This window comes from Rhopalosiphum padi, chromosome 3, assembly GCF_020882245.1.
Source record: "Rhopalosiphum padi isolate XX-2018 chromosome 3, ASM2088224v1, whole genome shotgun sequence".
In the NCBI taxonomy this organism is placed as follows: domain Eukaryota; kingdom Metazoa; phylum Arthropoda; class Insecta; order Hemiptera; family Aphididae; genus Rhopalosiphum; species Rhopalosiphum padi.
In genome coordinates this window covers 74,708,637-74,735,070 of record NC_083599.1, presented here as the reverse complement: position 1 = coordinate 74,735,070, position 26,434 = coordinate 74,708,637, and the positions used below count along the sequence as shown (strand labels likewise).

The following is a 26,434-nucleotide window of genomic DNA, read 5'->3' as shown; positions in this document are numbered from 1 at the left end:
TCCAACATTTAAAAACTTACGATCAGCGAAGTCGAGTATGAAATTATCACAGTCGATGAGCCCTGCATGCGGTGTTGGTGGTACATATGTAAAACTTTTCTGATTGTAGTGTTTTTTCATGTTAGCGATTGAACCGACCATGATTAAAAGTATACGAGAAATGAAGAACACTGAATAAAAACGTTTTAAACACGGAGCGCGAGAACGGTTGTGGTGCGAAGAACTATAAGGCTGGAGAAACACTGAAGAGCTGTCGGCTCTTTTGGTCAGGCTCTTAAATTGGTTCATTATAAATAATATTCATGCTATTAAGTATCAATACATTAAATCTAATACATTCTTTACATTTTCTGTGGAATAAATGCATTTTTTTCTGATTCTATTACAAATAAAATATTACATACTTAATTATTTCTGATAACTTAATCTACGTCTTGCTCTTTCACGCGCTACGAATGCCCTTGTCCTTGGTCGGTTGACTTCAGACTATAAAAAAATGTTTGCTTTAGTATACAATATTATGTAAAAATATAATCGTATTACCTCGGTTTCGGACGAAGAAGATAACCAGCCTCTTGCCAATTGATTGAGTGCTTTAATCTTCAAATCTGCTATTAAGCAAGTATCTGCGACTGGAATATGTTCTTTCAATTTCTTTATCTCGATGTGGTCCAAATAATCTTCAACATCGTTTATGTTTGTGTCTTTGGGTAACGGCATTTCTTTCCCAAGAAACATTGAAATCTTACAGACCTGGAGCAACGAAGCGGGTCGGACGTGCATAATTTTCTTCTGTATATCTTCTTCACCTCGCATCCCTCAATCGTAAAATAATTTTGATATTTTCCTTGGTCAACTTAACATCCTGATCTTGCTGCAAACATTTGGTTGACAGAATATTGACACCGTTGCATTGCTCAATTCTTATCAATTTAAGTTCCCTTAACATTACGTGCGACGGAAGTGAAAAGTTTATAATATTAAGAACCGCATTTAAAGAACCACAACAGAAATTATTTGTTTTGCTACACTATCATTTTGAGTTACTTGTTCCTGTTATAATGATTTATAATAATTATTTTAATATAATATGTACTACTACAAGAATATTATAAATTAAATTATATATTCGTAAGTGACTTGTGAGATTTAAAGAAAATGGAGCACAAAACATTTTAGACGTTAGTATAAAGTGTAATAGTAATACCGTAGTAGGTAGTGTAGTTTTAGTGTACCAAATATCGTAATATTACAAATTATTAAAATATTTATATGAGGAGTCAATGATAACAATATTATATTATGACAATAGACCGGCGAATATTACAGTTTTCTAGCAAAAAAAAAAGAAAAAGACTAAAATAATTTTATTGGTGTATGCTCTCCGTAGTCGTATAACTTCTTCCTAATCGATATAATAAATTGAAAATTGTTAAAACTATTAACTACGTAATACGTTTGTAGTACATAAAATAATATAATAGTAGTATAATAATAATTTTTTGTGGTATAATATTTGTAAATTGTAATTCATTAATATAATAATATTATATAGAATTTTGAACCATATAAACTTTGACTGTAAACAAAATTATATATTATTAGAGTAATGTGAAAAAAATCATCCACCGAATAATTTAATTGTAATATTTATTTATTGTGACTTTTTAAATATGTGTACCTCCTTAATTCCAAATTAAAAACATCATACCTAAGTATGTAATTTATACTTTGTCTGAAATTTACTTTAAATGTGTGTCAAAAACATTTATAATGCTTAAATTACCTACTTACAATATTTTGTGTTATTATTTTATTGTGGAGCAGTCTTATCTTTGTTCTGGGTTTAGAGTAAAATTTGGTTTGAACTCAGGATATTTGTTGTTGACCAACTTTTTTTTTACTCTGTCCCTTGCAACTTGTCCTTTGTTGATGAATTTAAAATTGTTTCTGTTGTATACTTTTTCTGATTTGAAAATAATACATATGCAAGTGTTTATACTTTATATGAATAACAAGGATTTGTTAGTGATTAGTGTTAATAATGCAAATACTATTATTAAAAAAACATTATTTATACGGTCAGCATTCACCAATTGCGTACATTCATAGTAATATATATTTTAAATTAATCAATGCATAAAATATATTTTAAATTATATCATATATTATTTCATTCTGTTTTTTTCTTTAGTTTGAATTATTAATATTATTTTATAATATGCATTTCTTAATTTTATTTTTTATAAATTTAACAGTTAGGTATATGCATTATAAAATATTATATTATGATACCTATGAAGAACATAACTACTTAATATTTTCGATTTTATTAATTAAATCAAATTATATAACTTGTTGTGTGCAAAATTATCTAGTGATAATACAGACTAAAATAGGTATGTAAAAAGATGATCGCGTCTACGATAGATATGTATATTATAATAATAAAATACAAACACTGTAATGGTGTTTCATACCATTATTCCTACATATATATATATATATATATATATATATATATATATATAAATATGTAATATATGTTAATATAGTGAAATATTACCTTTCCATCATAATCATTACCTGTTATTTATTATTATTATTATTTCAGTTTTGAAAATAGTGTAAAGTGGTATACTGTATGATCTCATCTAAAAGAATTGTAAGAATTTTATGGAGTGTTAACAAGAAAATTGTACGACTTAACATTGCTAAAATTTGTGACATACATGACAATTTGAGTAAAGAAATTTTAGAGGCATGAAATAATGAATAAATAGCAAAAGCATTGAAAATGGTCATTTGAATATGTAACTATTTATTGGTTTTAGTTATTATTTAATGTTTTTAATTTGTTTGTACATTGGTAATTTAGAAGCAAATCATATGTGATTTTTTAGATTTATAATAACTTAAATTTTAAGAAAATCGACACTGTGTACAGTTAAGCTTACTGAAAGTTACTCACTAATGTTAATAGAATAGGTTTCAATCTGATCAGATAAAAAGTAAAAGTTTTAATATTATTATAGTACTCATTTTGTCCACCTGCTCATTAGTATAAAAGAATATGCGAGGTTTTAATTTATAAAATTATCAAATTTTTAACAAAATATCATATAATCTATACATTATGCATATTAATAATGTTAAAGGTAAACAAACAAAGTTTAATATATTATACAAAATACAATATACACAATACATTAGTAAAGTTATAATTACAAAAAAAGTTTACAAATATTTACATAACTATCTATATTAGAATCTTCTGGAACGGGACAACAGATAAAGAAATAATATGTAACATGATTCACTTTTTTTATATACTTAATGTTGAGCATCACATCTTATAGTGATAACAACGACAGTAAATTCAATTTAAAAGCTTATGATGTGACAGAAAAAACAAACAAATTGTTATACTTTGCAGGAACATATTGTTACCATGAAACAAATGAGATGACGCTGAACCTTAATGAAACGCACAATTTAATATGCATAACAGACCATAAAATAATACATAGCCAATACATGATCCGGTAGCAGTCTAATTATATCAATAAATATATATATATTCAATCATATTATTGGTAAAAATGAGACAAATATAAGTTTATAAGACATGCAAAACAATTTTAAAATATTTAGTTTTTATTATAAACTTGTTTGGCACGCTTTGATTAATTGTATAAGGCCCATTTTTTTAATAATATTATTAAAAATACATTTTGTAATTATAACATCTGCTACCGGGTCATGACTATGTGTTATTTTGTGTTTTATATTACATATTGCGTCATGAGTTTCCATCAAATTTAACATTCGCCCATTTTTTTCATGGTACCCAATGCTCGACGAATATAATAATTTATGTGTATTTTCTGTCATGTCAAATAATTTTAAATTAAAATAACTATCATTGTTATCACTATAGGACGTGATATTTAATATTTTCTTCATATTTAATTTTAACCGATTTATTATTTCTTTATCCGTTGTGCCGTTCCATAATACAATAATAGCTTCTCTATTATCAGATTGCATATAATTATTTATAAATGTAGGTGATAAATTAGACCCCTTCTTAATTTCTAAACTTAATTGAAGTTGCTCCAATATTGGATTTAAAACATTTGTTTTATTTTTAAAAATTTTTTTTAAATGTGTTTTTAGTGGAGCAACTTCATGATTTTTCAATATTTCAATTTTATTCTTTGTTAAAACTAGTGGTCTTCCTGCTAATTTTATTGGTATACAATTCTCTTCGTTGTCTGCCATAGACCCCGATACTAGAAGTAGATCTATTCTATGTATCATTGTGAATTCAAAATCCACAATGATAAATTTAATCTTGTCACTGTAACATAAAATCATTGTGTTGTTATTAAGTTTTATAATATTTATAATAATTTTCTATAATATAAAAAAAATTCTAATTTACAATGGACTAATAATAGTCGAAAGAAAACAAATAGAATTTATGCTTACAATATTGATTTGTTATTTATCCATTTTTTTGATTCTAAAAGATCTTCTGTGGGTGTATCTAGACAAATGAAAAAAACGTATTAAAATAATATGACCACAAATGTCTATAAATTAAAATATAATCTTTATTGTTAAATTATTTAAATCAATGATTCATTATTAATATAATATGCATTGATATGCATTAAATCTTAAAATATGTAACATTATATATTGATAGATTTAAAACTTATAATTTAATAACTAAGAAAAATCTTCAACTGTTCATGATTTTCATTACATTTAACAAAAAAAAAAAAAAAAAAATCAATGTGTAAATATATTATTTTTAAAATAAAATGAAATTAATGAATTATAATTATTTTTATATTTAAAAAGAAAAAGATGACAAGTCATTGAGGGATTTAATACACATAGTTAAGATAGCTGAAACAAAATAAAGTGTAGAAAAACTGAGTGAATGAAAGACAGAATTCAGAAACTAATAAAGATTTAATATTGAAATGGCCGAACAAAATAAAGGAAGAAAATTAAATAAAAATCATTTTTATCAAATAAAGTCAGAATTAGTACTTAAAGATGAATAAGTATATATTGAAAAAATACCAAGAGCTTTGAGAGATGAAATATTAAAGAGAATTCATGAAAGTCATCGTGTGGAAAAAACAAAACAATTGGCTAAACATAAAAAAAATATATTATGACAATAAAGGGACTACCTATAAAAGAAATAGTATTTGAGGAAAAAGAAAAGGTATGGTTATAGGTTAAAAAAAAAACATCGAGAGAGGCGACAATATTGAATAAATTGAAACGGTTAAGATATTATTTAGTAAAGGATTAGAAAGGAAGAGAGTTGAGAAGAAATATAATATTTATTAGGAAAATGAAAACGGTAAGTTTAGTTTGATGAGGAAGAAGTAAAGAGTAAAGAAGGGAGGAAATCAGAGAGGACCAGGAAAAAACCTGAGAGGTTAATGTATAATGAATATGATATGTATTTTATTTTAAATTAGTTATTAGTTAAGTTATAAAAATTGTATTTCATTTTTATTGCCATTTGTTTAAAAAAAAAAGTGTTTATAACTTAATATTGTGATTAGCAAAGGGGAATGATAATGATAATGTTATGATAATATATATATATATATATATTATTATTATTATTACGTTTATGTGAAATTTGTAGGTTATTTTCAAACTAATGTGCTTTTGGTGCTTATTATGAGATCGACTCATGCTCCATATTATGCGTGTATTATTTAAACATTAATAAATGTTTTCTTTATAAATTATACTTAGTATATTTAATATAATAATAATACCTAAGTATAACCTGGCACAGTCACAAGGATGAACTAGATTGATCAGATATTCAACGATCAAAACGATGGAATTGGAATTTAATAGATTCAAATTTTTTTTTTTTCAAATAAAATGTCACTTACTCATAATAAATATTTTTATATATTTTTAAAACCGACACTTATGTGGTACTAGGCCATATATAAATTAATAATCCTTAGCCATACTCAAATCTAATAAATTATTAATCTTTAACAAAAAAATAAAAGTATAATTATTATATAAAATCAAATGATATGCACGAATTATTTATATTTTTATACATATATTTTAAAACAAAATTTATGTAGTACCAAGTTTTAAATTATAAACACTTAGTTTTTCAACAAGAATAACCTAATAAATTTTTAACTATAAAATTTCTTTCTAAATATTTGAAATTATTTTTTTGAAATATTTATTTAAAAAATGTAAAGTATAAATGTTTTTTTTTTAAATAAAAATGATCGTCACTACGAATAATAATTACATTTTTTAACTATGAAAGAAGGAGAATATTATTTAAAAAAAACTTTAAATATATTGTATTTTTTACTCACCAGTAGTCTTGGCTATGTCATGCGCAACTACGTCCATCTTTGTATGAATATAATGTTATATTGAATATCGACAAGTGTTGGTGAACCTTGTTCGTGTTGTTCTTAAGGGATGTCTAAATTGACTGATCTAGAGATGCGCGATTTGTCAGTTGCTCTAGTGCCGTTCCGACGATCGTCTTCGTCTATTGGTCAACACCAAAACAAAACACTGGCAACGTCGCACATAATTTCGTTCGCCTTAGAATAGTTAAAATCATGCTCTTTGTTATTCTGAAATTGGCAGCACTGCTTGCAATCTTGCCGGTGTACCGTAAGTAAGGCACTATAAATGTGGGTATAATCATCCGCCATTTTGCGACAAATGATTACCGGTTATCACCGTTTCAAACATACAGAATAGTTGAGAATACAGATATTACAGAATACAGATTATAGATACGTTTTCGTTTTAAGTAAAACTAAAAAATCTATATGGTTTCAACTATAGACCTACCTATAAAATAAGAGTTAACCTTTAAGCTATTAAACTCTGAAATATAATAAAGTGTTTAAATCTCAAGTGAATATATTAAGTTAAAACTATAAAATCTTACAATACTACCAAAGATGGGCGGTTGTACTGCTGTAAACTGTTCCAATACACGTAGTAAAGGTTTTCGTCTTTTTCGATTTCCAAGAGACTCTAAAAGACGAACAATTTGGTTACAAAATTGTCGCCGAGACAAATGGCAGCCTACAAATTCATCTGAGCTGTGTGAAGTAAGTATTAGATTAAAATTAATAGTGCTTAATCATAATTGCTGTATGAAAAGTCCCCGACTGACTGTGCACGAAAAAAAGCCACATTTCGGAAGATGGGTTCTCGAAGAAATTCTTTAAAACGGTTGGACACTTTTTTATGCTCAAGAAATACTCTTTTAGTGGTACATATAACTGCAAAACTCTCTCAATAGCAGGCATTAGTGCAAGCCATCTGGTCTTGCTATAGCCTAGTAATTTCTGGTACTCAGTTCTAGCTGCTTCACAAAATTGTTTTAAGGCTTCTTCTCGCACTGTGTAAATGTAGAAAAAAGAGTAAATTTTAACAATTATACATTCAATATCGAAGGGCAGGCAATCTGTAGCACACTTGATGGCGTTGTGAATGACGTGAGCAACGCATCCAATTCCTACCAAAGATCTACCCGTAATTTGATTCAGTTTGGCAAACACGTTATTTTTTCCTCTTCTTTCAGAACCACCAAAGTTGCAGTTCGTATTATCCCCACAAAACGCTACTATTTTGTGTAAAATGTTGTGTTCTCTCAGCACATCGGCAACATAAGATACAATAATATCTGAGTTTTCACCAGGTAACTCTTTAAACTCCAAGAGTTTTACTTGCACGCCTTTATATGGTAAAAAGTAACGTACAAGAATAGGAAATATTTTTTGTGATCCATGATTTGATGCGTCAGTTGAAATAGAAACCCAAGTAGCTGTAGTAAGGTGCTCATTCAAATCAGCAATTGCTTTCGGCGCAAATACGTTTTTTTATAATTGCCTCGGTTTTAGTACGCGCACATCTAAATTTCGAGTCGAAACATGATTGGATTAATTTTGATGCACAATCGTTAGAGCGAAAACTATGATTTTCTTGAACTGTGTGGTAAGCCCAGACTCCTTCAGCTGCAGCAACTTCAAGGTCTTTAGAAGTTGGCATGTTAGTATTTTTAAAGTATTTTTGGAGAGAAAAATTTGTTGCTGCAACACGGTCAGCATTTTTATGTTTTTCAGACCTTAAATGCTGTTCAATATCACTTCTACCACCATGTGATACAGAAAATTGTGTTGTACATTTTTCACATAATACGTCAGATGGAAAACCTCTTACTTTAATGAATGGATACTTTTCTTGGAGAGCTTCATTAAAAACGCACTTACGTTTCGGCATCTTGGAAACTAATAGCAAAAAGTACGTGTACACACTGAGAACAGTCGACGATGACTAAAATGCAGTAATAATGATCCGTAGAAAATAATTCGATAATTTTGTGTTGATTTCATAGCTATATATAGGTATAGTACATTAGATTAGGACACTGGGTAATTTTTATCAAAACATCGACCACCGCAATAGTTATTTTAATATTTTATTGTTGTATTATCTGTCCCGGTGTGCTATACAACCTAGCCCAACGCCGTTTAAGGTCATCACAATCGATCGACTATGTGTCTATGTACAATATACTACTTGATATTCATTTACGAGTTAAAGATAACATAAACATTACTCGTCCACAAAAATGAATTTTTGTTATTTATTTGTCTATCTTATTAAAACGGGACATTTTAGTGTCCCAAGGAATCTTCTAGGGACAACGGGATAGAGATACAAAAAACGGGACGTAAGGTCACCTTATCTTAATACTCTCTAATAGTTCATCATTAGGCTCGTTTTGCTGTAACTTTATCTCACATTCTTTACAACAATGTTTTAACAGCATATTGGTTGTACTTCCAGCTATGTGGTATAAACTGTTTAGATCAATTTTACTAATGCAAGTTAATATATGGTTAAAAGTTTCTGTTTTAAATACATCACTAGGAAGATTACTAGCATTATGTGTAAATATGTCACTAAAATTATTAATAGTACTAGGAATACTCTCATAATTGGGATTCTGGAAGAAATCTATAAGGTAAGTATCACTGTCCGTTACATAACTACTTCTTTTAACATCGGAAATAAATTGAGAAACTGAAATTATTTTCAAAGCAGTAAGACACTGGGTGGCTGTAGGAGTTGCTCCAGATTTTCGACGAATTTGGGAAAAAACATTTTCCTTAGACCTTATGAAAATAGAAAATCAACAAATTGAAAAAATTGAAGAACAAAAAAAGTTAGTTCAGCTGGAAGTTGAACACCTAAAGACTGAAGTTCAAAAAGGTTATGAATTATTAAATTGTTTCCTTTGTGATGAGCAGATTCTGGCTTTAAATAAACCGCCTAGAAAGTGGTCGAACAAGACTATTGTTAAGGGTTTAAAAGTCTTAGGTGTAAACGGTTATGATTATCTTAGAGAAACAAAATATCCTTTACCTGCTTACAGTACATTGACAAGAAGATTGCGTCAGTTTAAATTAAATTTCGGAGTGTTTACTGATTTACTTGATCCACTCAAACATAAAGTTTGCTGTATGGAAGAAAGTGATAGATTTTATTGTATGTCAGTGGACTAAATGGAAATCAGCCCACAATTAAGTTTTGATAAAAATCGCCGTGCAATGTTTGGAAGTATAACAATTAGAAATTCGACAAAAGTAGGGAACAAATTACTTGTGGTCTTAATACGAGGTGTAAAGCACACTTGGAAACAAATCATAGGCGCTCATGACAGATGGTGCTGTTAATAATGAATATTTTAACAATTACATTTTCGAGTGTATTACTTTTGTTGAAAGTTGTGGTATTCAAGTATTGTCATTGTCATCGGATATGGGCAATAGCAATCGAGCACTTTGGACATTATTGGGTATAAAAATAAAAAAAGAAGGCATTCGAGAAAATAAGTTCCTCTACAATGGACATTATATTTTCATTACTCCTGATGTATGTCATTTAATAAAAAATTTAAAAAGTGCCACCCTAAAAGGGGATATAATTTTACCCTCAACTTACTGTGATATAAATAATCTTTCTTCTCAAATAATCAAAGGATCTTATGTTACTAAACTGTGGACAGAAGAAATTAATGGAGGAAAAGAACTCAGAACTTTACATCACTTGAAACGTGAAGATATCTATCCAGATAATTTTCAAAAAATGAACGTTGGGGCCGCTATTAGATTTTTTTTCATTAAAGACTGCAGCTGCGCTTGAATTAGCTGTAAAGTTAGGAACTTTACCTCAAGATGCATTAGTAACAGCACACTTTATTAGAATAATTGATGAATGGTTTACTTTGACAGCCTCTAAACTAAGGAAAACATCAATAACTAAAAATAACAAAGAATCTAAATATGATTTTTTAGAGAAAGTTATCACTTTGTTTGAAAACTTAATTATCGGAAATAGTTGGAAACCGTTGAATGTTGGATTTATAATGTCATCATTATTTTTTATTGATATTTCAGAAACTCTATTCCATTGTGGCTTTGATTTTTTGATTTGTCATAGATATGAAAGTAATAATATTATAATAATATTATATAATAATATTATTAAAAAAATGGGCCTTATACAATTAATCAAAGCGTGCCAAACAAGTTTATAATAAAAACTAAATATTTTAAAATTGTTTTGCATGTCTTATAAACTTATATTTGTCTCATTTTTACCAATAATATGATTGAATATATATATATTTATTGATATAATTAGACTGCTACCGGATTATGTATTGGCTATGTATTATTTTATGGTCTGTTATGCATATTAAATTGTGCGTTTCATTAAGGTTCAGCGTCATCTCATTTGTTTCATGGTAACAATATGTTCCTGCAAAGTATAACAATTTGTTTGTTTTTTCTGTCACATCATAAGCTTTTAAATTGAATTTACTGTCGTTGTTATCACTATAAGATGTGATGCTCAACATTAAGTATATAAAAAAAGTGAATCATGTTACATATTATTTCTTTATCTGTTGTCCCGTTCCAGAAGATTCTAATATAGATAGTTATGTAAATATTTGTAAACTTTTTTTGTAATTATAACTTTACTAATGTATTGTGTATATTGTATTTTGTATAATATATTAAACTTTGTTTGTTTACCTTTAACATTATTAATATGCATAATGTATAGATTATATGATATTTTGTTAAAAATTTGATAATTTTATAAATTAAAACCTCGCATATTCTTTTATACTAATGAGCAGGTGGACAAAATGAGTACTATAATAATTTTAAAACTTTTACTTTTTATCTGATCAGATTGAAACCTATTCTATTAACATTAGTGAGTAACTTTCAGTAAGCTTAACTGTACACAGTGTCGATTTTCTTAAAATTTAAGTTATTATAAATCTAAAAAATCACATATGATTTGCTTCTAAATTACCAATGTACAAACAAATTAAAAACATTAAATAATAACTAAAACCAATAAATAGTTACATATTCAAATGACCATTTTCAATGCTTTTGCTATTTATTCATTATTTCATGCCTCTAAAATTTCTTTACTCAAATTGTCATGTATGTCACAAATTTTAGCAATGTTAAGTCGTACAATTTTCTTGTTAACACTCCATAAAATTCTTACAATTCTTTTAGATGAGATCATACAGTATACCACTTTACACTATTTTCAAAACTGAAATAATAATAATAATAAATAACAGGTAATGATTATGATGGAAAGGTAATATTTCACTATATTAACATATATTACATATTTATATATATATATATGTAGGAATAATGGTATGAAACACCATTACAGTGTTTGTATTTTATTATTATAATATACATATCTATCGTAGACGCGATCATCTTTTTACATACCTATTTTAGTCTGTATTATCACTAGATAATTTTGCACACAACAAGTTATATAATTTGATTTAATTAATAAAATCGAAAATATTAAGTAGTTATGTTCTTCATAGGTATCATAATATAATATTTTATAATGCATATACCTAACTGTTAAATTTATAAAAAATAAAATTAAGAAATGCATATTATAAAATAATATTAATAATTCAAACTAAAGAAAAAAACAGAATGAAATAATATATGATATAATTTAAAATATATTTTATGCATTGATTAATTTAAAATATATATTACTATGAATGTACGCAATTGGTGAATGCTGACCGGATAAATAATATTTTTTTAATAATAGTATTTGCATTATTAACACTAATCTACTAACAAATCCTTGTTATTCATATAAAGTATAAACACTTGCATATGTATTATTTTCAAATCAGAAAAAGCATACAACAGAAACAATTTTAAATTCATCAACAAAGGACAAGTTGCAAGGGACAGAGTAAAAAAAAAGTTGGTCAACAACAAATATCCTGAGTTCAAACCAAATTTTACTCTAAACCCAGAACAAAGATAAGACTGCTCCACAATAAAATAATAACACAAAATATTGTAAGTAGGTAATTTAAGCATTATAAATGTTTTTGACACACATTTAAAGTAAATTTCAGACAAAGTATAAATTACATACTTAGGTATGATGTTTTTAATTTGGAATTAAGGAGGTACACATATTTAAAAAGTCACAATAAATAAATATTACAATTAAATTATTCGGTGGATGATTTTTTTCACATTACTCTAATAATATATAATTTTGTTTACAGTCAAAGTTTATATGGTTTACTGTACCCGTTGAATCAAGAAAAGAAAATAACATAACATAATTAATTTGAATTCGATTTTATAGCAGGCTTAATTAACGAACAAAATGGTTTTACTCACTAATTCCACTCATACGTACGGGGGCTTGAACATGACGATCCGCAAATCTCCTTCAATGTTCAACAATCACAGTAGTCAACCACGAACAATATTTATTACGGTGGGTAAAATATTATTTTATAAAATAGGTAACAAGTTTCATTGTTGTGTTAAATCACTGACAAAACTTAGTATTTCTAAAATAATATAGTTGTTACTAGTTTAATGTTTATCTGATTATCTCACACGTATCGTCTTATTTAAAGTCACTCTCTCACGTCATCTCAATGCTCTATGGATATATAGGTACCTTAGTACACCACTTGTAACTGCCACCTGGAGCGCTCACTACCCGATGAGGGCTCAAACATAATAAAGTTTGTATGGCACATATTATATACATAGGTATAATGCATTTTAGCATTTATTCTTACTTTAAGCTCATGTCTTCTGCAGTTTTATTCCCTGCTGTTTCTATTATATTTTATTTTATTTGCATAACTCAGAATTACACCCAGGCACAAAACACTTAAGAGGCGCATAGGTACCTACTACCTAGTACCTATATAAGAAAAAATAAATAAATATCACACTACATTTGTACAAAAAGAGTATGTTGTGGTTGTGTTGGTACTTAAATGTCTTAAATTAATAACTATACTGCAAAAATGAAAAGAGTACACTAGGATAATATGATGTAAATACTGTTATTGTACACATAAATTTTTTATTTCCATAGAGTAAATTGTAATAATATTTTAAATATAAATAATAGTATTTTCAATATAATGCTATTCTTAGAATAACTGCAATATGTATTTACAAAAATAAACATAATATTATCATGACAAGCAGAAGTTGCAAATCAAGGAAATAATAGTGTTCGGACCGGAACGTACAATGATAGGCCGTGCGCCCAGTCACCAAAATACTTCTTCGGTTCTTTGCGTTACACACCGACCGATCTGTGTATGTTGTGTGTACATGTAAGCTTATTAAAACTATCGACAAATAGGTAACTCTTATAAAAATGGTAACTTATTGTATGTTATTTTAATGGTGAATAATAATTTACGGCCCTTTTAGCCTAACAAATAAAAATGTAAATAATATAATAAGTTGCCGGTTCGGCACGAATAATAATAAATTTAATTGAAATAATAATATAAAAAAATGATAATAATCAGCTATTAGAACTGTATATAAAAGGGTATGTGGCCTTTCTGGCCCAATAGTAAATACAGTAACTGAGTAACAGTAATATAAATAATAAAATAAATAATTGAAAAAAGGACACAATTTTGTCAGTGCACGGCTGGCCAACTGCTACCTAACTATGACTACTGCTACCTAACTATGACTAAATTGACTATAGACTACAGTAGTAGGTATAGTCTATAATACAAATCGAGACACAAAACACTAAACAAATATTATAAAAATGTGGCGATTTGCGACTATAAGATAATAATGAAAATGTAATAACAAACAGACGGTACCGTTACTGTTCGAACACGGATCCTCTCGGCGCGCTGCGAATGGACCAAAGGTCCCGGCGGCGCTACTGCGCCAGTGACAGTCCGGACTCCGGGCTTTAAAGTAATTTTTTCCCCTTCCTGGTGGTCATGCTGTGATCGCCGCCGACTTGCGTCGCCGTTCCGGTCGGTCGGATCGTCCATATGTGTCGCGTCTAGTGATGGGCACAACCGACTAGTTTTAACTATCGATTGCCTATCGATAGTTTCAAAAACTACCGAGTGATTTTTCAATTGAATAGATATTATTATTCATCGATTGTTTTTAAAAATTATCGACCGAATTTACTTGTTCATTTTCACTTTTTAAATTTTCATTGCGTAAGTAGGCCTAAAAATTAATCAAAACAGGTACGATTTAAATGATTTAATCAGATGTCCAATTGTCTTGACGTCTTCCAGGCGAATATACCACCTAAAATACTGGAACGGGGATGTTTTACATACAAAATCCATATAACTTATGGTAATTCTTTTTGTATAAGTTTTTCATTTATTAGCTTTAATTAATACATTATACAATCTAATCATAGGCGAATGGTGGGGTGGTGGGTAGTCTAAGGGGACTATAGCCCCACTAGAATTTTGTTTGGCCCCCATTTCGTGGATTTTTTTAGTCAGATTTTTAGAATATATGTTGTGTACCAGAAACATAATAGGCTATAGCCCCCCCCCTATAAATTCATCATCCTACGCCTATGAATCTAATTAATCTAAGTATTAAAAACTATGAGAATTGTATTATGAGAAGAAAATCATAATAAATTATAGGATATGTTTTTGGTAGGTAAATCTTATTTGGAAAATAGTAAATACTAAATACTGAGGATTTTAGTATTTTATACGCCATGTATGATTTGTACTAGATTTATCCAAACCAGTTGGATATATTTTACTATTTAGAGTATAAAAAAAAACAATCAAAATAAGTATTTTTATTTTTATTTTTTTTATTTTACTTTTTTAATACTGTATTTTCAAAGTTTCAAGGGATTCTTAAGTTACAACTTACAATTATTAAAATAGATATGTGCAGTACTAGGTTTAATGACATTGATACAAGTTAAAAAACTTGTATGCAGGATGGGCCGCAAGCAGTCTGTCATTGTTCACCCCGTATTTCATACTCACCACAGCTATAAATATATTAGCTTAAAATTGCAAATTTATATGTCAACTTAAATCTTGTTCGACATATTTTTAAATAAAAATTATAACCAGGGATATACCCTTATATGACCTTCCAGAGGTATTTATTCAAACCAGTTGAATATTATCTGCAAAATAAAAAAAATAATATTTTAAACTACAACAAAATTTATTTTGGTTTTTAATTTCGAAATATAAATTATATTTTTACTATACTAAAATAAATAATTACCTTTTTGTATTACCTTGTCACTTACTTGTGCCTAAAATTAAAAAAACTTACATATTTTTGTTTAAAAAAATTAACTTATCTACATTTTGAGGCAATAACCTATTACGCCGAGCGCTTAATATTTGCCCAGCTTTTGAAAAAATCCTCTCGGCCGGCACTGAAGTTGCTGGAATAATACAGTATTTCAATGCAATGTCACTAAGTGGTGATAATACAGTTTTGTGGTCGTTCCAAAATACAGCAAAATTGCATTTTAAGTCTTGATGAGGCATACTTAGGTACTGTCTCATCAAGGATGTAGCACTACTTGTTGTAGTTGTCTGCGACTGGACATTGGTGACTCTGGAGTTAAGAAAATTCCACACATTGTCATCATCAGTATTCAGATTTTCTTGATATGTAGGTTGTTCTGAAATTAAGAAAAATCTGATTATTTATTATTAATTATATGAGTCTTTAGAATTGAATTCTCAACATTTTTAATTACAATTTTTCTACAAAAAGGTTTAATCAAATCACATTTAAGATTAATAATATTTTTGTAAAAATAATAATTATTTTAAATTACCTATGATAAAATTATGACAAGACACATTTGGTGTGTATTTATAAGTGATTTATTTTTTTAGCTATTATTAAGTTGTATTATCATACTAATGTAAGCGAGTTAACCAATTTTATTTAACTATATTTTATAGATTTAGCAACAATTATTTATTATTTACCTGTGTTTGAAGCATTACTAATTAAAGCAGCTGTTTCATTGACCAAATATCGTTCAGTTTCATTAGCATTTTGTTCTGACCCAAATGCAACCTTCTTGCACCTTGGGTCCAACAATGTAGCCCGAGAAAAATGCGGTGTTATGGTTTGTTTTTCAATACTATCGAAACGCCTATTCGTATTTTCTATTAGTTTATTTTTTATGAACATTCCCAGTGGCGTTTTTGGAGTTTTAGAAACTAATGAACTTTGCAAACCTATAAATAATTAAAAACATTTTATAGTATTTAACAGAAAGCACAAAAATTAAACTGTATACAGAATCATCAAGTTAATTACCTCGTATCAATGGTATAATTGTTGAAAGTGTTGGATATTGTTCTCCAGAGAGCTCAGTAGTCAATTTATCAAAAGGTCTTAATAACGGTATTATATCTTCAATGCTGTTCCATTCATCAGAGCTAAGATTACTAGGAGCTTCTGTTATGGTAATCATTACAATTGTTAGTGGTTCTTTCAGTTGTATAAGCCTCTCTATCATCAAATATGTACTGTTCCACCGAGTATGTATGTCTTGTTTTAGTTTTAACACTGATTCACATCCAAGCTGTTTTTGTTTTTCAACCAACATTCTGTTTCCTACTTCACTACGCCTAAAATAGCCAACTATATTCCTACACTTTTTGAATAATTTCTTCAGGTTACTTTCCTCTGTATCATCGCTGGGAGCAGTCTCTTGATTGCCAGATAATTTGAGCGAATTTTGAACAACCAAATTAAGTTTGTGTGCAATACATGGCAAATGCGATAGATCCATGAGCCTGACTGCACCTTTTATATTGGATCCACCATCAGTGACCACTGCAACAACTTTTTCAAATATGTCCCATCTGTTTAATTCCTCAGTCATTATTTCACTTAGATTTACACTAGTATGGCTGGATTCCAATTTTTTGGTGCACAACACTAAGGTTTTCAATTGAGTTTGAAAAAGAAAGTGAACGGTCATAGTAATATAAGAATCAGTGTTCATTGACGTCCAAATATCTGTTGTGATCGCTACATGTTTAGCCTGGTTTAACAAAGTTTTAACTTTATTTTCGACAGTTGAAAATATTCTTGGAATTATGGTCCTTCCAAGTGTTCTCCTACTAGGGATTTCATATCTAAAAAAAGTTAAATTAGTTGTATTTGTGACGATAAAGAAAATAAAAAATATCAAGACCATTAAGCCAAAAAGCATTTAGTCAAAGTGGTTATAATATATATATATCATATAGCATATAACATTTCTACATTAAAAAAAAATTGAAATATTAAAAGTTTTAATTTAATATTTAATTATTACCTGGAGTCCAAGAGCTGTATCATGTTACGAAATCCTGAGTTTTCAACTATGGAAAGGGGCTGAAGATCTTCAGCTACCATTTTAACAATAGCTTCATGGAATGCACTAACTTGGCTTTCCGAAGGAGTACCAAATCTTAAAAAAAATAAAAAAAATAGGTACTACTGATAAATCTTGAAAATGCTAAATTAAATACTTAATATCAATATTACTTAAAATTTAAAAATTGTATGAAAAATAGACTACAAAAATTAAATATGATAATTTTCAATAATACTAATTACTAATTAATAATATACATAAAATTTAAACCATTGAAAAGGTTTTGGTAATGTTGGTACTAAGATAAGTATTAACAAAGTTACTTCCTTTTATTTTGAAATACTTTGTATTTATGCTGCTGATAAACCATACCTTTGGATTTTTGGTTTTTATAATATTATGGTACCTACTTATATGGCAGACAAAAAACGGTTTTTTCTTAACAAATAATAATTGCACTCCAAACCAGTTGGATAATAATTAAACCTGAAAACTAAAAAATAAAATATGAGAATTGTAAATAATTACCAAATAGTAACTACACAATATCCAATTGCAGTAATTTGTATTACTGAACTACTGGCTACAGGATAAGCACGTACATATAAAATATGTACAAGCATATAAATTATAAATATAAATAAATGTAAGCATATACAGTTAAATTAAATTTAGAAAACATACTGAAATCTAGTTAGTTTTAATTTTAACAGTATAAAATTAACAAATATACAAATTAACACTGTTATAAACATGACAGTTCTGTCTTCAACTTATTTCTGAAAATGTATTATTAGAAATTAATATGATAGTTTATAATCTTACCTATTAGACAACAATAATTGTTTGTGTCTCTTGCCAGTATTATTGGTTACGCTTACTGGAATTACTGGACTACTATAAGGCAGAACACTTGCAGATTGCGGTTGTTCTTGTTCCCCTGATGTTCCTATTTAAAAAATCAAAATCACATTATTATTTTAGTTAACTTATTAGATTTTGGAGAAAATTATTAATTACTAATTCCACTAGAATCTTTTACTTTTAGGAGACATTTTAAAATCTAAATAGGTGTGACTTACCTGGTAGATTTGTATCATTTTCATTCTGTCGTCGCAAATTACTACCATTTAACACTGTAAAATGTTTCCTCTTCAAATGGTCCAACAGATTAGTTGTACCATTAGACCGTTTGTAGGATTTTTTACAGTGTTTACATATAGCGGTGTCAGGGGTATTTGGGTCCTTTACAAAATGGTTCCAAACGATGGAACAATTTGCCTTTGGGATAGACATATTAAATAAAAAATAAAAAATGAAATAAACCTAGATAGTCGAATGTCGAATCTCTCGAATGACAAGTGACAAACTGATAAAGTGATAACATCATGGCTAAATAGTAAATAATGCCATTGAGTATAGATAGTACTATCTAAAGTAAAAATGTCGATAGTTCGATTAGTTTTCAATAGTTCGATAGTTCGATAGTTTCGATAGTCCGATAGTTTTTCGATTGTTCGATAGTTCGATAGTTTTTCGATAGTTTTATAAAACAACCGAGTAATTAGATAGTTTAAACTATCGAGTACTTCGATAGTTTTCACTCGGTTGTGCCCACCACTAGTCGCGTCGTAGTCGTGCAGTTGAAAGTGCGTACTCTACAGTACTCTTGTCGCCGCCGCGCCGTATCTTTTTTGTCCGGTGTGGGCATATCTGCCGTATGAAACCGCGTGTTTTCGGGCCAAGTCCGTGTTATTTGTCTTGTCGTTCGTGTCAACATCGTAAGCCGCCGCTATATTATCTTACTGTCGGCTGAAAGAATATATTATATTATATTATATAAATGTCTCTCATGTAATATATTTTGTCTAATATACATATATGAAAGTGTATGGTGTGTGTGTGTGTGTGTGTGTGTGTGTGAAGTTACGCATAAGCCTACATAGGGTATAAACAATATTATATTCGTTACTATTGTAGTGTGCGAACTCCCGTACTTGTGCGTTATAGTCACCGCGCGATCACGTTCTGGTCTTATACCGGCTTTTTATTCAGTGTATAGCGTGTCATTTTCGGCCTCATTAACACATAAAGCAACCGCTGCGGTCGTGTGTTCTATACATAATGTACTATTATGTTCTTATAAGACCCCAAAGAACAAAATCCGTTCTCTGGTTTCGGAGGTCTATCTCACACAATGAAAATAAAATAAATTATACATACATATTGCATACAATTAATAAATTTCTAAAAATTAAAAAATCGAGAAAGCTTACATGCTGATCTCTGACTGCAAGCGTTTTTTTGTTAAAGATTAATGGATTATTAGATTAAAAAATGACTAAGGATTATTAATTTAATGCCTAATACCACATAAGTTACGGCTTTAAAAATGTATAAAAATATTTATTATAAGTTAGTGAAAAAAACATTTGGGTCTACTATATTCCAATACCATTGTTTTTATCGTTGAATATCTGATCAATCTAGTTCATCCTTGTGATTGCACCATTATACTTGGGTATTATTATTATATTAAATACACAGTATAAATTATAAAGAAAACATTTATTATCTTTAAATAATACACATCCATTGGAGTTATTATTTCTTTTTTCACTAACTCTTCTAGATTTAATTTCAACTTTTCTTTAATTTTTATTGTTAACTCTTAACTACACAAGCTTTTTGCGTTACTCCTTCTTTCAATTTAAGAATACATACATCAGGTAAACAATCTATACCTTCAAACACATCACAGTTATTTTTAATGAAAAAGTTTTTGTCTAATTCATTGTTATTTCATCTACATTGTTTAATAATTTAAATTATGTGAGAATTGGTAGTCCTATAATTTATCTACTTTTATAAGCCTCATCATTGATTATAAAATAGTCTATTCTATAATCAATGGCCTCATCAATTACAATAAACTCGTGTTTCTATACTTTTATTATCTAACGTTAATATAATTTTAACTTGTCCCATAGGTTTCATTTTAAATCCACCAAACCCTTCTAATGTAACTTTTGTATTTTTAATTAAATTGTGCATACCCAATATTTACGATCTTCTTCTGATAATGTGTTTGTAATGTGCTCCACTATCTAATTTAAACTCAATTTTTTTATTTTTTATTTCAAAAGTTTTACACCATTCATTCTTTGTATAGACCATAACTTCTGTACAGACTGCAATGAAAATGTGTTATCCTCTTCTCTAAATTAAATTTTTACCTCTTGTGCTTTTTTTAATTTCATACTTATTATCATATTGTTTTTTCTTTTTACACACTTTGGGCAAAGTGATGATATCCACTTCAGTTATTACAGTATTTTCCATATGCTAGACAGTTTTTATACATGTGTTTTAAACCATATCTATTACAATTTATCATATTATCAGGGATTTTACTATACTTAACCATCCAATTGATAATTTGACTGACTGCTATTTTACTGTTTTTGGTTCGTTCATTTTTTTTTTGGCTTACTCTGATTTGTATTTTTGCCATCAATTAACGTTTTCAATTGATTGGCAGTACGATACTACATTTGTCAATGCCACATCATCTTGTAACAATCTAGTTTGGATTTCTTTGCCCAATATTCCTAACACTTTCTGTGTTCATAATATTTTGTCTTCAACTACATAAAAATTACAACCTTTAATTAATTATGGTATACATCAAATTGTTCTCCTTCATGTTAATTACGATTAAAGAAATTAAAATGTTCCATAACTTCGTTTTTTTTTTTATTCTTCTAGTGTCTTTAATATTGTCTCAGCTGATTCATCTTCAGATTTCTTAATCGTATTGTACAGCTTTAATCTGTCATAGCCCATTAAATTGAATAGACCAGCTACATGTACATCTTTATCTTTTTTATTCTACTCTATTGTCTCAAATATATTTTTATTTCTTGTTTGAATGTTTTTAAATTTTCTGATAAATTAACTTCGAGGCATAGACCACCTACAAATGTCACATAAACATAATAATAATAATATATAATACTGATACTAATCTATTATCATAACATTTATATATTGATTTTTAAAAAAATTAAACAAAAATCATGAACATTAGTAAAAATTTTTATAGTGAAAAATTAATAAATTACTGAATTTGATAGCTAAGTCGTTAATTTAATGCCTGGTCATATATCAGTTTATCTGTTATAACTTATAAATATTAAAATAATTATTATTCATTAATTTCATTTTATTTTAAAAATAATATATTTATACATTGATTTTTTTTTTTTTTTTTGATAAATTTAATAAAAATCTTAAACAGTTGAACATTTTTTTTAGTTATTAAATTATAAGTTTTAAAGCTATCAATATATGATATTACATATTTTAAGATTTTATGCATATTAATGCATATTATATTAATAATGAATCATTGATTTAAATAATTTTACAATAAAGATTATATTTTAATTTATAGACATTTGTGGTCATATTATTTTAATACGTTTTTTTTTATTTGTCTAGATACACCCACAGAAGATCTTTTAGAATCAAAAAAATGGATAAATAACAAATCAATATTGTAAGCATAAATTATATTTGTTTTCTTTCTACTATTATTGGTCCATTGTAAATTAGAATTTATTTTATATTATAGAAAATTATTATAAATATTATAAAACTTGATAATAACACAATGATTTTATGTTACAGTGACAAGATTAAATTTATCATTGTGGATTTTGAATTCACAATGATACATCGAATAGATCTACTTCTAGTATCGGGGTCTATGGCAGACAACGAAGAGAATTTTATTCCAATAAAATTAGCAGGAAGGCCACTAGTTTTAACAAAGAATAAAATTGAAATATTGAAAAATCATGAAGTTGCTCCATTAAAAAAACAGTTAATAAAAATTTTTAAAAATAAAACAAATATTTTAAATCCAATATTGGAGCAACTTCAATTAAGTTTAGAAATTAAGAAGGGGTCTAATTTATCACCTACATTTATGAATAATTATTTGCAATCTGATAATAGAGAACCTATTATTGTATTATGGAACGGCACAACGGATAAAGAAATAATAAATCGGTTAAAATTAAATATGAAGAAAATATTAAATATCACGTCCTATAGTGATAACAATGATAGTTATTTAATTTAAAATTATTTGACATGACAGAAAATACACATAAATTATTATATTCGTCGAGCATTGGGTACCATGAAAAAAATGGGCGAATGTTAAATTTGATGGAAACCCATGACGCAATATGGAATATAAAACACAAAATAACACATAGTCATGACCCGGTAGCAGATGTTATAATTACAAAATGTATTTTTAATAATATTATTAAAAAAATGGGCCTTATACAATTAATCAAAGCGTGCCAAACAAGTTTATAATAAAAACTAAATATTTTAAAATTGTTTTGCATGTCTTATAAACTTATATTTGTCTCATTTTTACCAATAATATGATTGAATATATATATATTTATTGATATAATTAGACTGCTACCGGATCATGTATTGGCTATGTATTATTTTATGGTCTGTTATGCATATTAAATTGTGCGTTTCATTAAGGTTCAGCGTCATCTCATTTGTTTCATGGTAACAATATGTTCCTGCAAAGTATAACAATTTGTTTGTTTTTTCTGTCACATCATAAGCTTTTAAATTGAATTTACTGTCGTTGTTATCACTATAAGATGTGATGCTCAACATTAAGTTTATAAAAAAAGTGAATCATGTTACATATTATTTCTTTATCTGTTGTCCCGTTCCAGAAGATTCTAATATAGATAGTTATGTAAATATTTGTAAACTTTTTTTGTAATTACAACTTTACTAATGTATTGTGTATATTGTATTTTGTATAATATATTAAACTTTGTTTGTTTACCTTTAACATTATTAATATGCATTATGTATAGATTATATCATATAATTTATATGATATTTTGTTAAAAATTTTATCTGCTGTTCTATTTCGGAAGACTATAATATATAATTATGTACATGTTTGTGAACTTTTTTTGTAATTATAATTAATGTATTGTGAATATTGTAATTACTATTTTGTACATTATATTAAATTTTGTTAAAAATTTTATTATTTTATAAATAAAAACCTCTCATATATTTTTATACATATGAGCCAGTGGACAAAATGAGCATTATTATAATTATAAAATTTTCAGTTTTTTCATTTGATCAGTTTGAAACCTATTCCATAAACATAAGCAGGTGAATTTCAGTATGCATAACTCTATACATTGTACATAATGTTGAGTCGGTCCAAATTTGAATTGTTTAAATCTTAAATTCACATAATATATTGTATACATACTGATCCCTGGAGAAAATCTGCATCATATCACGTATCATTATATCAAACATTGAATTTTTATCTGATCACTTTGATACCAACACCATTAAATTCAACGAGTAATTTTCAGTAAGTAATAAGACTATACATAATGCTGAGTTTGTCAAAATTTGAATTATACATTTAAAACCTCTGATATACTGTAATATATATGGTTCATAAGACAAAGTTTTCATCATAGCACCCATAAAGTGTTCAATTTTTTTCTAATCAGTTAAACTTATGCCACCAAATATAGCAGGTATTTTTAAGTAAGTAAGAGTGTACAAAAAGTTGAGTTTGTCAAAATTTGAATAATCATAAATTTAAAACCTCACATATACTATGATACTTATGGGACGTTGGATCGAATTTGAATTTCAACACATAAAAAAATTCAATTTTTATCTATAATGATTTTTAAATCTATACTACTAGATTGACTATGCAATTTCCAGTATGTAGGACTGCTCATAATTTCAAGTTGGTCCAAATTGGAATTATGAATTTAAAACTTAACATATACTGTAATGCATACAGGTCAAACACATTATATGCCTTGAGAAGAAGAAACTTGGTAACATAAACAAATGGTGATATAACTTGTCATCATCGTGGCATCAATATCCAATCAAAGTCATTGGTGGTAACAAACTAACAAGACTTATAGTATGAAAATTAAAAAAATTTTAATTGAATAGCTTCTTCAATATAAATACTCAATTTTAATATAATATTATTAATTGTAATTGATTAGAATTTTTTACTGATTTCTTTCACATTTTTATACTCAACAATAATAATAACATAATATATTATTGTTAGTATGTAGGTACTTTACTTTTATATATAATATACATTTTAGGTGATTTCAATAAGGCTTGGTACAAACTGGTAGAAGTGGAATCAACTGATACTGTAAATGTTTTAAATGATCCGTTACTTTTGAAATACCTTTAACAGTAATGACAGTGACAATTAAGGTATAAATATTATTATTTGTTTTATTTTTATTTCATGTATTTCATATATTATAGCATACCTAACTGTTATTGTATTTGATTTAATTTAAAGATTCTGGTTACACTTCTGATTCTGGTACCTAATATTCAAGGGTCATCATTCATCAATGTTAGGAACTTTCCCTAAAGAGTTGTTGGCCATTGAAAACACCTTCAACAGTCAATAATGCTTCTTTGTCATCAGCAGTAGCCTCCATTAATTATTAATTAAAACTAAGTTATTAGATAAGTATAAGTGATTTGTTTAAACTTTAAATTACCAGTGCCAAGTAAACTTAAGTATTTTTTTTTTTGTTAATACTCATGATGTATCTGATCGTTATGAAATAATTGTTATCAATATTAAATTGATGGATAAATGAAGGAATTATTATTTCATTATGTCATCAACATTAGTTTTATTTTTATTTTATTTTATTTTTTATTAATCTTATTAAACTAATATTATCTCTTATATTTCTTATATTTTATTTTATTGCAAATTAATACATTTAGAACCTTATGTGTGTGTGTTTTTTTTTTATTGTTATTTATTATTATATTACACATTTGTTATAAAATTTATGCTTATTTGCTTATTTGGAAATCTTATTTTATTTTTTATTTATTTCTATACCTAGTTGAATAGAATTTACAAGGATGAGTAGAATATAAATTAATAAATATGTATTCTAATTAATTCTTATAAAGTTCTATGCAGTTTCATGGGTATGTCCATTAAACTATAAAAAAAATGAAAGGAATATAACATTTTATTATAATATTTACTAGAACATAATAAAAACATAACTGGGATGGTTTTTAGTAATATTAATTTTATATTCCAGAGTACTATAAATGGAATATAAACTTAACTTGCAATTCAGTTATATCATACAAAAACAATAAAATTATGTTTAAGAAAAAACATAAATGGAATATAAACGTAACATACAGTACATACTAGTATACTACATTTATGTTTTATTTACTGTTTCAAACAACACGGCATATTACGTTATCGAAATGTTTTTAGAACTCTAATGGAAGTCCGAAGTTCTGTTAGAACGTTTCAAAGTTCCATTGGAATTTGGAATATTCCTTTTATATAATTGTAACTGTTTTTTGCACGGTGGGATATTGTATACGAAAAACGATTCTGAACGGAGATGATTTTGTGTCAGTCTAGGATAGTGAGTAGGATTATATTATTAGAATATTAGCTATATACTTA

General features: G+C 27.4%; 3 protein-coding genes across 4 annotated transcripts; 1 reads left to right on the top strand and 2 right to left on the bottom strand.

The window, feature by feature from the left end:
* Positions 1-15,320: 15,320 nt before the first annotated feature.
* Positions 15,321-18,027, bottom strand: LOC132928028 (E3 SUMO-protein ligase ZBED1-like). Its single transcript, XM_060992585.1, has 4 exons — positions 17,797-18,027; positions 16,788-17,614; positions 16,451-16,705; positions 15,321-16,134 (listed from the first exon to the last, which is right to left on the bottom strand). Exons 1-4 carry the CDS (start codon positions 17,874-17,876, stop codon positions 15,773-15,775), a joined length of 1,524 nt encoding a protein of 507 aa, XP_060848568.1. The 5' UTR covers positions 17,877-18,027; the 3' UTR covers positions 15,321-15,772.
* Positions 18,028-18,604: 577 nt separating this feature from the next.
* LOC132927379 (uncharacterized) lies at positions 18,605-19,232 on the bottom strand. Its single transcript, XM_060991896.1, has 2 exons — positions 18,921-19,232; positions 18,605-18,787 (listed from the first exon to the last, which is right to left on the bottom strand). Exons 1-2 carry the CDS (start codon positions 19,132-19,134, stop codon positions 18,660-18,662), a joined length of 342 nt encoding a protein of 113 aa, XP_060847879.1. The 5' UTR covers positions 19,135-19,232; the 3' UTR covers positions 18,605-18,659.
* Positions 19,233-19,487: 255 nt separating this feature from the next.
* LOC132926819 (uncharacterized) lies at positions 19,488-23,748 on the top strand. 2 transcript variants are annotated; one of them, XM_060991222.1, is made up of 3 exons: positions 19,488-19,619; positions 22,342-22,399; positions 22,531-23,748. In XM_060991222.1, the coding sequence occupies exons 1-3, from the start codon at positions 19,559-19,561 to the stop codon at positions 22,985-22,987; spliced, it is 576 nt and encodes a 191-aa protein (XP_060847205.1). In that variant the 5' UTR covers positions 19,488-19,558; the 3' UTR covers positions 22,988-23,748. The 2 variants fall into 2 exon arrangements, 1 of the variants encoding a protein (XP_060847205.1); XR_009661539.1 differs by having other exon boundaries at positions 19,496-19,692.
* The last annotated feature ends 2,686 nt before the right edge of the window (positions 23,749-26,434 follow it).

Coding starts and splice junctions, on each gene's coding strand:
- LOC132928028 (XM_060992585.1), bottom strand. CDS start 17,876: ATGGTAGCTGAAGATCTTCAGCCCCTTTCCATAGTTGAAAACTCAGGA. Junction 17,615..17,796: donor ATACAGCTCTTGGACTCCAG/GTAATAATTAAA, acceptor AACTTTTTTTAG/ATATGAAATCCCTAGTAGGA. Junction 16,135..16,450: donor TAGTAATGCTTCAAACACAG/GTAAATAATAAA, acceptor TCTTAATTTCAG/AACAACCTACATATCAAGAA.
- LOC132927379 (XM_060991896.1), bottom strand. CDS start 19,134: ATGTCTATCCCAAAGGCAAATTGTTCCATCGTTTGGAACCATTTTGTA. Junction 18,788..18,920: donor AAATGATACAAATCTACCAG/GTAAGTCACACC, acceptor TTTTTTAAATAG/GAACATCAGGGGAACAAGAA.
- LOC132926819 (XM_060991222.1), top strand. CDS start 19,559: ATGAAACCGCGTGTTTTCGGGCCAAGTCCGTGTTATTTGTCTTGTCGT. Junction 19,620..22,341: donor TTGTCGTTCGTGTCAACATC/GTAAGCCGCCGC, acceptor TTATTTGTCTAG/ATACACCCACAGAAGATCTT. Junction 22,400..22,530: donor ATAAATAACAAATCAATATT/GTAAGCATAAAT, acceptor TTTATGTTACAG/TGACAAGATTAAATTTATCA.